A 12,546-nucleotide genomic window follows, 5' to 3' on the forward strand; every position below is an offset into this window, starting at 1 on the left:
GGAATAAAAGAAAAAAAGAAACAGAAAAGTGCAGGTTGGAGTGAAGAGCAGGCTGTACAGGAGGAGGCCGCTGCTGGGCTGGGCCTGGACCAGTGCAGGGAGCTGCCCGGCAACCCGGGCAGTATTTCCGAAGCCAGGACTGGGTTTGCCAGCCTTTGAGTTCCCTTGAACGCAATCGGAAACCAGGCGTGTCCTGCCAGACCCTTCAGACCCATGTCAAATCCGAATCTGGGCCGTGCTTCCCCTTCGCCCCTGCATTCGTTGTGCTGTGATCGCAAGGCCCCGCCGGCTCCCGGCCTGGCGTGCGCAGGGGCGCTGGGGCGCTGGGGCGCTGTGTGCTTGGACCCACGCCCTTCCCGATCCCGCAAACAGGAGGGCCGCCAGCGCTCGTGAGCACAGTGTACACTTTATTTCAGACTACAGGTTTCTGAACATAATAAAATCTTTGGCTTGTAGCGGCGGTTCAGTCTCGCAGTCTGTGGGGTCGTATTTCTCAACAAGTCTTCGGAAAACGAAAGGGGGGCAGAATAGACAGACCGACAGAAGGGGCCCAGGAGGTGGGGGAGAGGAGGTGGGCAGACACGCAAAGAAACACACTCACGCACACAAAGAAAAGTCCCAGAGAAACCAGGGCCAGCGATGCGGGTCGGGAGGCACCGGAGAAGCAATGACATTCAAATGAAAAAGGCAACGAAAACGAAACTGGGCCAGGGGCAGCGAGGCAGAGGGAGAGGGGATAAAATAATTATAATAATTATAATAATTATAACAATAATAATAAAGGAGATTAATAAAAATGTCCAGCAAATAGAGATCGCTACACGTATGTGTTTTCCTTACCTGAAATTAAATATATACAAGGTCGTAAGCGGTTTGGCTAGATAGAGCTTTAAGGAGTTCGCAGTTTCGTCCCTTATACTGTGAATAGAGAATAGATCTTATTTTTCGATAGCACCTGTCCGAGTCTTTCTCCCTTTTCAAAAATGCTGCGTTTCAACGTCATTGTCCATTCTGAGGCTCTCTTTCCTTCTCTCTCGCTCTTTTCCCTTCGCTCCCTCCCTCCTTTGAGCAGATGCTTTCTCCCCCAGCGAGGGGCCGGGAGGCGACGGCGGCGGTGCCGGGAGGGGGCGCGGGCGCGGCGACCTGACCGCGCGGCCCCGGCCGGTGGCGTCTACTCGCTCTCGTCTTTGTCCTGGACCGTGGTGGTGGAGTGGTTGTACAGTCCCTGGGCCATGAGGTGCAGCGCCAAGCCGTTCTTAATGCCTGTGGCTTTCTTGATCTTGGCGCGCTTGTTCTGGAACCAGATCTTGATCTGGGACTCGTTGAGGCTGAGCTCCTGGGCCAGGGTCTGCCGCCGCTGCTCCGTGATGTAGCGGTTTGCCTGGAACTCCGCCTTGAGTCTCTGCAGCTGCTCGGCGGTGAACGCCGTCCGCGGCCGCTTGTCCTCCTTCTCATTCTTCTTCTTCTTCAGCTTCCTGGTGCGCGGACCTGCAGCGGCGGAGAGGGCCGGGGTGGGGGTGGGGGTGGGGACGGAGGGCAGAAGGGAGGGGGGAGAGGGCAAAGGAAGCGGTGAGAATTGCATTGCCGAGCTGGGCCGCGAGCCCCGCGCTTCCAGGGCCATCTCAGAGGCCCTGCTGAACCCCTGGCTCCCTCCCGCCGGCCAATCCCTAGATCAAAGTGCCCCTCGCCAGACCACTGGGGTCTCCGGGTTCCCTTTGGGAGGGCAAAGGGTGAAGGAAAGCCAGTTGAGGTTGTAGGTGCACCCCACACCCCAATTCTCACAGGACAGTCAGGGACAGACCGAAATCACAGCATTTTCTGGCCAAGAAGGAAGGAATCCAAGATGACCAGATATTTGGAGCTCATCTGGCCCAGCCCAGAGTTGGGGGTCAGGGGCCTGCTGTCCTTACAGCCCTGGAATAGATAGGACTAGGGCAGTGAGGGCAGGCCCTGGGGGAGTCGCCAGCCTACAGACTAATCCTCCTCTCCTCCACAAGAATCGTACCTACAGGAGAACCTACAATAAGACACCATCTGCTTGTAGCTATTGACCCCAGAAAACAACGGGATAGTGAGCGGGCTGGGAGAAGGCTGCTCAGCTCCAAAGTATTTGGTGTCTGCCTGCGCAAACCCCCTGCCCCCCCCCCCCCGCCCCCACACACACACCTCCTTGACTTCTTTCTCTTTGGCCTAAAGGAAGCCTTCTCTAGGGTCTCAGGGATACAGGGACCACCCCTTCTCTGAAGGAGAAGAAAAGGCCCTCATCCATCCTCCTGACCCTGGCCCCTGGGTTTTCAGCCTTGCCCCTTGGATCCTCTAACCAGCTGCGTGGGGCAGGGTCTCCCTTATCTGGGTCTTCCTTATCTCCCCTTTGAGCTGCTGCAATTTCAGGATTAAAAGCTCCTGAATAACAAAAACAAGCCGGATTGGCTTTCTCTGCCTACTGCCATCTGCAAGGAGACTGCAGCCCCTTCCCCCATCCATGAGCAAAAAGAAGCAGAGGAAGGGAGACAGGGACAATCCAGAAAAAAATAAATAAATAAAGTGCTTTGACCGCCAGATAGGCATGGGAAGGGGCCACAGGAAACCTCCTTAGGAAGGTGAAGTTACCTTCAAATACTAGTCTGGGAGGAGGGCCCACTGAGAAAGGAAGGAGGGAAAGCGGGAAAACCAGGAGAGGATTGAACTGTTGGTGTGTGCCTCAAAAGCCTGCACCTCTGCCCACCCGCTTCCACACCCAAGTCTTCTGGCATTTACTTGCTGGTTCCTGTCTTGGATAAGGTAGCTTGCTGAACCAAGTTAAGTCCCTGTCAGGCCTGTTCACCTCTAAAACTGTCTGGAAAGAAGGATCTTTGCCGGCATATCCAAACCTAGCTACAGAGAGGCAAGCTGGGCATCTTACTCCTGGGTCAGGCAAGAGCCTGGGGTAACCAGTTGTCCTATGACAAAGAGTCCAGGCCTAGCATACTGCAGCGACTCAGATCTGGGTCGAGGCTCATCCCCTCCTCTCCCAACTGCCCAAGCAGGAGAAGGAGCTGGTCCCCTACCTACCCAGGCCCATAAGAAGGAAAGTGGCCAAGAACAAAGCCAAGGCCCTCTCCAGAGCAGAACCGGGGTTTAGATTCATAATTAGCTGAGCGGGGAGAAATAGCCCAGGAAATGCGAACAGCCCCAAAAGGGCACCACTGCGCGTTGTGCATCCGGGACATGTTGAAGTGTTGTTGTATGCGTGTGCGGAGGCACGGACTCTTGTAATAAAATCGTAGTCTCCTGGCCAGCCCGAGCCGTGCAGCCTGACAGCTCAATCACTCTATCCATCAGGCGAGTCAATCAAAGCAGCTTTTCGGAGGTTCAGGGAGCCCGACGTGTCAATAACGGGGCTCGAGATGGCGGGAGCTGATAGTGCGCATCGATCCGCGCCCGGCCGGCAACGGTGGGGCGGCGAGAGACCAGCCAGAGGAAAGCGGCGCGTGGCTAAGTTGTTCCCGGCCCCCTGCCGGACCGGGCGCCTGGAGTGCTGATCTTGGGCCAAAGCTTCTGCTGCTCTCCCAGACACTGCGGGCCTGGGCGTCGGGCAGGCCTTGGCCTCCTGTCCCGGAGCCCAGCTCAGGTCTCCTCCTCGGGTTCGCCAAGCGCGAGGGGCACACGGAAATGTAGTGGAAGGAAAGCCGAGAAAAGCAGGCCTACGGATGCCAGAAATCTGCTAACTGCTGGATGTGCTGGTGAAAAAAGGAAAGTGCCGGGAGGGGAGGATGTGGGAGCCGTTCTGCGGAGAAGCTACGGAGGAAACTGGCTCTCATACCCTTGGCCCCGCTTTCTGACCTGAGCCTGACCTGTTTTCTCTCCTCTCCCACTGTTGGTCAGTTCCAGACAACCAGAGGCTGCCAGCACCCACCTTTTTGACAACTGCCTTTCCCTGGATTCTACCCACCCGGGTCAGATTCTTTTCGCTACCCGACCAGGGGAGAGGGACAGCTTTCAGACGCTTTCCTCCCTGTCTTCCTGTGTGTCCCCATATTTATCAGTGTAAACGGTCTCTCCGCAGAAAATATCGAGATGGTGTTTGTGTTTGTAAGGACACCCTGTGAATATAATTTTTCTGAACAAGGCCTTCTCTGGTCCAATCTGGCCCCCGAACGATCCGGCTGGTGTAATTTCAGACACACATCACTAGGCCCACCTTCCTGCCATATCTAAACACCCTGGAAAGAAAATCATCGACTGTGTCCTTTTCCTAAGAATAATAAAGATAAAAGACAAAGAAGGCCCCAGGGATTCAGAGTTCAAAACCAAAGAATCGAGACTCGAGCCTCCTGTGCCACGAGCTGTAGCTTCTCGGGTGGTGGCCGCAGAGGCCAGGATCGCATAGCTGGGTGAACATTCGGTTGTTGCTGGAACTGGGGTGAGGAAGCAGGCGTGAGAGACTGGAGTACCCGAGGCCGGGTTTGCTCTCCCTAGCGCCGCAGCTTGGCGTTCTGGGGCGGTCCGCGGGGCCAGAAAGCATGGCGCAGCCCGGAGTTGGGTACTCACCGGAGGATGGACGATCCGAATAACGTGTGCAGTAGACCCAGGCGGGCCATACGAGAGGCTGCTGCGAGTCAGTTTTGACCACGGGCCCGCCGTTGGCTGAGCCCATAAGTAGGATGGCGGGGTTGCCGTGCTCCGGGTATTTGGTGCCCTGCGCTCCGGGGCTCCCTGCACCGCCTCCACTGCCGCCGCCGCCGCCGCTGTCCGAGGGCTTGGCTGCTACGGCCGCCGCCGCCGCTGCCGCCACTGCCGCCGCGGCCGCTGCCGCCGCCGCTGCCGCCGCAGCCGGGTTCCCAGCTTTAGACGCGCCCGCGCCGGCGGCGGCTGGCTGGGAGCCGTCGGGTGGGCCACAGTTCGCGTCCGGGGCGCACAGGAGCGAGGCAGCGCCTGGCGCCCGGGTGCCCAACGGGTGGACAGGGTCTCTACCTGCGCCAGTCTGGCCTCTGTCACGCTCGACCCGGCCTCCTCCTCCTGCGCCTCCTCTGGCCGCCGCAGCCACCAGAAGCTGCGGTGGCGGCTGCTCCTTTTTGCAGCCGAAGTCCGGCCTCAGGATGTTGTCGATGAAAAAGTTGGTGGTGCGGTGCAGCTGGGCCGCTGGCTGCGGCTGGTGAGCAGGCGCCGCGAGATGCTGAGGCGGCGGGGGCGGGGGGTGTGGGGGGAGGTGCGGGTGGTGGGCCAGGGGCGGCAGGCAAGGCGCCGCGGGCGGCGAGGGGGGCGCGGGCTGCGGGGACACGGGCACGCTGTCTCCATCGCTGCCGCTGCTGCCGCTGGCGCCCGGACTGAGGCTCAGGCTGAGGCCGCCCGGGGTCGCCGCCGCCGCCGCGCCGAGGCCCGAGTCGCGCTGACTTTTAGGTTCCGGCTGCTGTTCTTCCATGCTCGGCCGCCCCGCCGCCCCGGCCGCCGCGCCGGCCCCCGCCCCCACCGCCTCGCTCCCCACCCCACTTTGCCAGCGGCCCGTGGGGGTGCGCAGAGGAAGGAGGCAGGCGAAGCCCCAGCGAAGGCACGGGCGGGTGCAGGAAAAAATCTCAGGCGTCTGGCCTGGATCGCTCGCTCTTATCTAGCAGATAGATCTCGCTGTCTCTCCCTCTCTAATTTGTAGACATCCAGATATGGAGACACTTGGCTATTTCTTTTTTCTTTCTGCAACCAGATTCAATGATTTGATTTAAATGATTTAAGCCACGGCCAAAAAAATGAAGGAAAAAAAGAAAAAGAAAAGGAAAAAGAAAGCAAGAAAAAAAGCTCCAATAATTTTTTTTCTTAAAGGGAAAAAAATAGTATTTAAAGTCTAGCCATCTTCCTAGGCAGTAGTGAGGGATTTGACTTCCCCGAGTGTCACGCTCAGCTGTGCCCAGAGCGTGAGGCTGGCAGCGCCTTTAATCGCCTTTGCTTTTTTTGCAGGGAGAGCGCGTCTCCGCCAGCGCCGGGCTGGGTTTTTTTTTTTTTTTTTTTTTTTTTTTTTTTTCTTCAAATCTCTGACAGCTCGGATCTTTGCACAAACTCTCTCGCTTAAAAAAAAAAATCACCCAGGCACACTTTTTGCCTTCAAACCGGAAGCACGTGAGTCGGGACCGCACGTGTGCGGAGCCAATGGCGAGCCGGGACTCGCGCTGACACTCGGGCCTCGGCCCAATGGGCGCGCGCGGGACTTTGCGGATAAATAATCCGGGGGCGTCAGCCGCGGGCGGAGAGGGGGCGCCGCGGCGCTGGCCCTGTGCGTCGGGTCCGCCCTCCCCCATCTTCGCCCCTCCCCCTCCTTCAGGCCGGGACCGAGGAGGGGGCAGAAGAAACCCGGGAGGGGTGGATTTTGGGTTGTAGGCAAATGGAGAAGCAACTCCATAAACAACTTGTTGGAGAAACGCAGGATTATGGGTCTGTGCGCGCCGGGAGCAGGGGCAGTAGGCAGGAGCCTGGCTGTTTTGCACCCCCACGCCTAAGAACCTCAGCTTTTTATTTTCTCCTCTCTCTCGTGTTGCTGTTATGAAGGATGAGTGGTTGTTGTCACTGCCGGTTTGTGTGTTTGTGGGTCGGTGTGGGTTTGGGTGTGTGTAGTTGAGGCAGGGGGAGTGAGACAAGGAGGTCGGTGATGTGAAATAGACCTAGAGTTGGTTTCTTTCAGAGGCGCAATTTATTTTTCACAAATAGCAAAATCTGAAAGGCCCGCTGCGCCTAGCTAGCGTCGCGCGTTTATGTTTGTACGTCTTCTGCCGGCCCGCTGCATTGCTTTCCCTTTGTGGGGAATCCGAACCCATGCCCTCCCCGGTCCAGACTTTCGACAACACCCCGGAGCTGTCCTGGCGCCATAGAGCCAAGCCCAGAGGGCTCGGAATAGCCCCAGCGCCAGCCGCCTGTACCTTCCCTGGCAGTGGGAGTCCGGGCAACACAGAATCTCAGGAGGGCCCCCGGGCCGGCGAGTCAGAACGCGGATGCGCGCTAGGCCCTAGCTTTTAGAGTTCAGGGTAACCTCTGTGTTAGATTTCCCTGCAAAGTGGAATCAAATAAATAAAAGCGCTGCACCCCAAGTGTTTGCCCTGGCCAGCTGACGTTGTGAACAAGAATTTTCCCTCAATTGCAGGGTAACTGAATTTCCGGGGATTGCTCCCAACTCCCTGGGTGACTCCGGCTCCAGCCCTGTGCGTTCTTCCCTAGTTTGAGGGGAATGCGGTTCCTCTAGCTGCTATCACTCTGCCGTCTGCCGGGCTCTTTTTCGCTGTTTCCTGGTCGAGGCACCCCCAAAGTTTTCTCATAACTGGGAATGTGAGGGACGGGGGTGGCTTGTGGACTGAAGCTCTAGGCACCTGCGGGACCTGTCTCCGGAGTCGTTTTGGAGGACCAGTATCCGACTATGCTGAAGCCTGCGGTGGCCGAGAAAGGCAAACGAGGCCTTCAGGGGTGTCATCTTAGAGCTCCAGTGGACCTCCTCGCCCTGAACGCCCTCCCCAACTGGGACAGTAGAGAAAGTATCTCTTTGGAAATATTGTCTATTTGTGACATGCGAAATAATCCCCCTACCTCCAGTTTTCCAGAAAAGTCACAGGGGGTTAGGCTAGGAGGAACATGCAACTAAACCCACAGTAAGTCGAACCAACACCGCAGTTGCTGAAGTTTCTCAAAAGGGCTGGTGGAGAGCAGGAATTCGTATTGTTCACCGCATCTTGGGAGCAGGCGAGGGTCCCCCGATTTCCGGGGCTGAGTTCCCGGCTAGACTTGCACTGCAGCCTAGGGGAGAAAACCTCTCTCCCTAACGCTGCGCTACAGTCTTCTCAACCTTCTCAAGCCGCCTCCAACCCCACTTTGGAGTCTCCCGAGTCCTCTTCAGTCGCACACCAAAGGGCTCCCCGAAATCTCCAGGCGCCCCCACCCCTTCTCCCCGAAATGAGGGTGGGATTTTATTTATATTTAAGTTCGCAAAATTGAAATCTTTATCCCGCAAGCAAGCGTGGGTACTTAATTAAATTCTAATTAGGACACTATCAATATCCTATTTAGCCGCGTAGCTTTTGTGCGCCGCGGTCCCTTTCAGCGCGGTAAATAGGGTCTCGACGCCTTATCTCGCCTGCAGGAGACGCCTCGAGAAGGGCTGCGGAAGATAATTTATAGGTTTTAATTACTCTTCATTCCGCCTGATCAGCTTGGCGTTCATCACAGGCCTGTGAATAAAACCCTGGTCAAAAGCTCTGTCACATCGCGCTGGCAAGACGCTTAATCAAAGTGAGCGGCCCCGCGCGCCGCGCGGCCCGGCTCCTCCACGTAATTTCCAGCCAGCTGATAAAGCCAGCTGAATAATGCGGCGGCCCTTTGGAGACACCATTTACAGAAATGACTTTATTGACGGCTTAACGTCGGTAATTCATTTTACCTTTCATGTAGTGGAGCCCGGATTTGTTACAGTAATGGGATGATAAATGCACCCGCGGCCCACGAGCTCGAGCTGGATTAGGCGGCACTCTGCGCGCTGGCTCGTCCCCCCACCTCCCCCAGGCCCGGCCTGGCCCGGACGCTCGGTACCCCGCGCCGCCCTGCGCTCCATGACCTCCACCCAGACCCTACGCTCTCCTCTCCCTCCTGCAAATGAACGTGCTATTGAGAACTCTGTGTGAGCGCATTGGCGTCTTGGCAAGCATGCAAGTGAAGTGTGTGAGGGCTGAGTGAACAAGTGTTGGCCGAGACGGATGGGTGAGGGGTTCACAGGACTCTGAGTGAGCCCGGGGCTGGGCGTGTGAGTGAGGAACTGCGGGCAGGGTGAGTTGTGTGTACAAGTATGTGAGTAAAGTGTTAGGGTGTGTGTGAAGGATTGTATCTGCACGAGTGGTTATATTTGTGTGGCGGTCCTTTTGGGGGTACTCGTTTCTGCCTTTGGGAGCTAAGGAATTACTTTCAACTTGATGTCCAGGCCGGGGTGGCAGAGAGGTGGGCCTGCGGGTAGCAGGTGGGGAAGCCTTACTCAAATGGAATGGAGCCCCTTTCTCCAAATGCCATCTGCTCTTGGGCCAAAGGTATGGAAGTGTGGGGGTACCCAGTGCGCATTTCTATGGTCTTGCAGTTCTGAGCTATGCAGTCACCTGGGCTAGAGGCACACAGAAGGCCACAGACTGGGCTGCGTCTCTGCAATAAGTTGATTGTCCCCAAGTCCCCTTTTCTTGGGGATAGCCCAGATAAAAGTGGAGAATGACAAGGAGGATATAGAGTCTGTTTTGTCTCAAATGCCAAAGTTGGGGGAGGGGTGCTACTTTTTTTCACTTGAAGGAAGGAGGTCCCAAAGAGGCCTTCAGTGATGGGGAGTTGGGTAAATAGGACAGAGAGAGACCCCAACCATCCTTCCGTTCTCCTGTCCTTAGACTTCCTGCATTTTCTGAGGATAGTCAGGGGCTCCCACTGAGCCAAAGACACCTGGCCAAACAGAGGAGAATGATGCATACATGTTTGGGGAGCTGCTAGTTAGCGGGGTTTGGGAATCATGTAGTCGGAAGACTGGCATGTGTTTAATAGAGTGAAGACTGAGAAATTTTACCTTTCTTTCTCCCCTTTTCTAATTTTGGGAAAAAGACTCAGCGGTCTTGAAGAGTGGCCCGTGGCTGTGAGGACCACAGTGTATATTTGTGTTTATTTGCTTGGTCTGTGAGAGCCACCCAGAGAGAAAATTAGTCTATAAAAGTAGGGTGTGTGTGTGTGTGTGTGTGTGTGTGTGTGTGTGTGTGTGTGTGTGTAGTTTGTGGCAGGAGACCCCTGTGTGTATGTGAACGTTAATGTGTACACCCAAGTCAGCCCCACTAGTCAGGCATGAAGAAATGTATTTGCTGAAGGTTTTGGTGTATACTGTGCAGAAAAGAGGACCAGCCTGTGTGCCCATAGAATTTTGGATTTTGTGTAGGCAGAGACAAATACCAGGGTCCTGCATGTTTCCACCTCTCTTTCAAGGATGAGGACCAGAAGGAGAATTATGAAAGAAATTCTTGCAGCCTGGTGAGGGGTGTGCTCCATGGACTGGGAGTAGGAGTGTGTTGCATGCACAGGGTGGTAATCGCATTTCGAGTGTAGATCAGATGGCGGTGGGGCCTCGTGGTGCGGGACATGAATGAGTTGTCGCAACACAATAGCGTGCAGCCTTCCTAGGGGGACTGGATGACCAGCGGTTTTGTTGGGAGTGAATGCGAGGAGATTTCTGCTACAAGTGCCGCGTTATTATGAGCTAGAAGGTCAGACTATACATCGCAGGTCCCCAAAGCCTATAGACCTTGGGAAATGTGGGGCCTCGAGTCACGTCATTGTACCTGACAGTCTTTTTCAATAGACTAATTCAATTAGCACTCGGGGTCTTGGTCTTCATTTGGAGCCCATAATAATGTGGGGGTGGGTGGGTGCTAAGGGATTCGTTGGGTATTGGTTAGGGATCCTAAGCAATTTTGTCCAAAGTGGAATGGGACTAGGGAAGGCAGCAAAGGAAAAAAGCCAGTGGGTGGGGGGTGCATGGGAGGTAAACCATGGAATATAAAATGCTCCGCTGACAAAATAAAATGCTCCGTTGACTCCTGAAATTGGGGCATCAGCTTTGTTTGTAGAGGACCCAGAGCATTTCATGAAGGGGGTGAGGGACAGGGAGGATTTCTTTTCTTCTGTATATACGAAATAAGACTAAAAATGTCTAGGTATCTAGAAAGCACGAGAAAAAGCCCACTGTTGGATGTTGTCACCTTCGTGGATTTCAGTATTTGGATTTATGTCCCCACCATCCGGTCTTCCTCCAGAGTTTTCTCCTTCTTATCTGAGGCAGTTCACAGCATGGACAGATTTGTTCTAGAAATACACACTCTCTCTCTCTCTCTCTCTCTCTCTCTCTCTCCCTCTCTCTCTCTCTCTCTCTCAGGCTCAGACAAACTGAGACCTTTCTCCTCTTGACTCCCCGTGGGAAACGGTGGAAAGATACCGATGATTTCTGTAAATTGCACCCGGTGGCCAGGAATCAGAAAGCGCTCCTGGGGCTCTGGTTTCCTCTCTGAGCCCCGCGGGCTGTCCACAGGCCCGCGCCAGGCGCAGAGGGCGCCAGGGTGCAAACACCCGAACTGTCGTTGCTCGCGGGTTTGCAGGCGGCATTCCGGCTGCGCGGGGATGATCCGGGAGCCGGACGCAGGGCCCCTTGGCTCGGATTACGGGAAGAGGAGCCTTCACTGCCCCGCCCCCCCGGAATTTCAAACCTCGCTGGGACTCTATCACACAGCCAGACTGGCCTCTGGAGCTGAGAATTTTAGACTTCGCTGCTCCGGGAAGCATGAGGACTACACACAATTCCCTATTTATTTTTCTTCACTTTAATCTGACATCCCGCATTTTGTGCTTACACTGAATCCCACCCAAACCCCAGAACCCAGACCCGAGTTTGGGTTTAATCTCTTTCCCTTTCCCCGAAAAAAAGAAAAAATCCAGAGTTAATTCAATGTCTATGCCTGAATTTTCTTCTATTTTTTATTTTGCTTTTATCCCTGTATGGCTCCCTCCCACTCCCCAAAAGATTCCCCGAGGTCGGTGTCCTCAGGCCTAGGGTACCCTCTCCCACCCCTGGTCCCCACCTGTCCGAGTGGCCGCTCCCGCCTGGCTCCGGCTTAGCGCGGTTCGGGGTCCACACCGACTGGCCTTGGGCGTGTGAGAGTGTGGGAGCTATTGAGGAGGGGCCAGCGCGGCTTTCCGGGTTCTGCTGCCCCCACCCCTCCGCTCAGTCCGTGGTCTCCAGGAGGTCTGAACCCGACTTCAAAGATGGGAACGAAAAACACCAGAAAAGAAGAAAAAACACATCCAAGTCCTTTGTGCAGCAAAGCTCCCGTGACTCCAAAACCGTTCTTTTCGCTTGTCCCAGAATTAACTGTCTTCCTTCTCTTCCCTTTGACTCCTGTAGGGGAGGGGTTGGTTGTCCCGGGCCCTTTTCCCACTGACCCTGGAAAAGGAGACAAAAGTTCGTGCACCCGGCTCTCCGCGCCTAGGTTTTCTGCCTCTGCCGGCCCCAGAGCCTGATCCAGGCCGCGCCTCCGTGTTGCCCATGGGGCGTACATCTTTGGGACCCTTTTCCCGGGGAGGTGCAAGAAAAGCTCTGGGTTCCAGCAGAGGTCGGCGCTGCAGGGCCCAGGCGGGAAGACGTGGAAGGAAAAAGTTTAGTACAGAAGGTGGGGCGGTAAGGGAACGGAAAGTCTCACTAGCCTGGGATTGGGGGAGAGGGGCGAGAACCCGTCTGTCTACCCCACCCCGCCCCACCTCCTTCCTCATATTGAATCGGATGTGGGGAGTGGGAGAGGGTCACCGCAATGCCAAGGCCTTCTCGGGCCATCTTCCCTGGTCCCTCGCTCCAGCAGAAAGCTGGGAGGGGGACGAGTGTGTAGTCCCGCGCGTGCGTGTTTGTTGGTGACTCTGAGAGGCTCTGGTTGGGTGCGTGTGTGAGTCCGAGTGTGTACCCGAGTGTGCACGCAAGAATTGTGTGCGTTTTGTCTCTCTAATCCTCGTGTGGTTGCGTTGTGCTGTGTCAGTGTGAAAGTG

At 55.8% G+C, this 12,546-nt stretch overlaps 1 protein-coding gene across 1 annotated transcript; it reads right to left on the reverse strand.

The window, feature by feature from the left end:
* Positions 1 to 387: 387 nt before the first annotated feature.
* Positions 388 to 5,880, reverse strand: EN1 (engrailed homeobox 1). Its single transcript, XM_030916836.1, has 2 exons — positions 4,531 to 5,880; positions 388 to 1,488 (listed from the first exon to the last, which is right to left on the reverse strand). The coding sequence occupies exons 1-2, from the start codon at positions 5,399 to 5,401 to the stop codon at positions 1,172 to 1,174; spliced, it is 1,188 nt and encodes a 395-aa protein (XP_030772696.1). The 5' UTR covers positions 5,402 to 5,880; the 3' UTR covers positions 388 to 1,171.
* Positions 5,881 to 12,546: the final 6,666 nt, after the last annotated feature.

This window comes from Rhinopithecus roxellana, chromosome 14, assembly GCF_007565055.1.
Source record: "Rhinopithecus roxellana isolate Shanxi Qingling chromosome 14, ASM756505v1, whole genome shotgun sequence".
Classification (NCBI taxonomy): Eukaryota; Metazoa; Chordata; class Mammalia; order Primates; family Cercopithecidae; genus Rhinopithecus; species Rhinopithecus roxellana.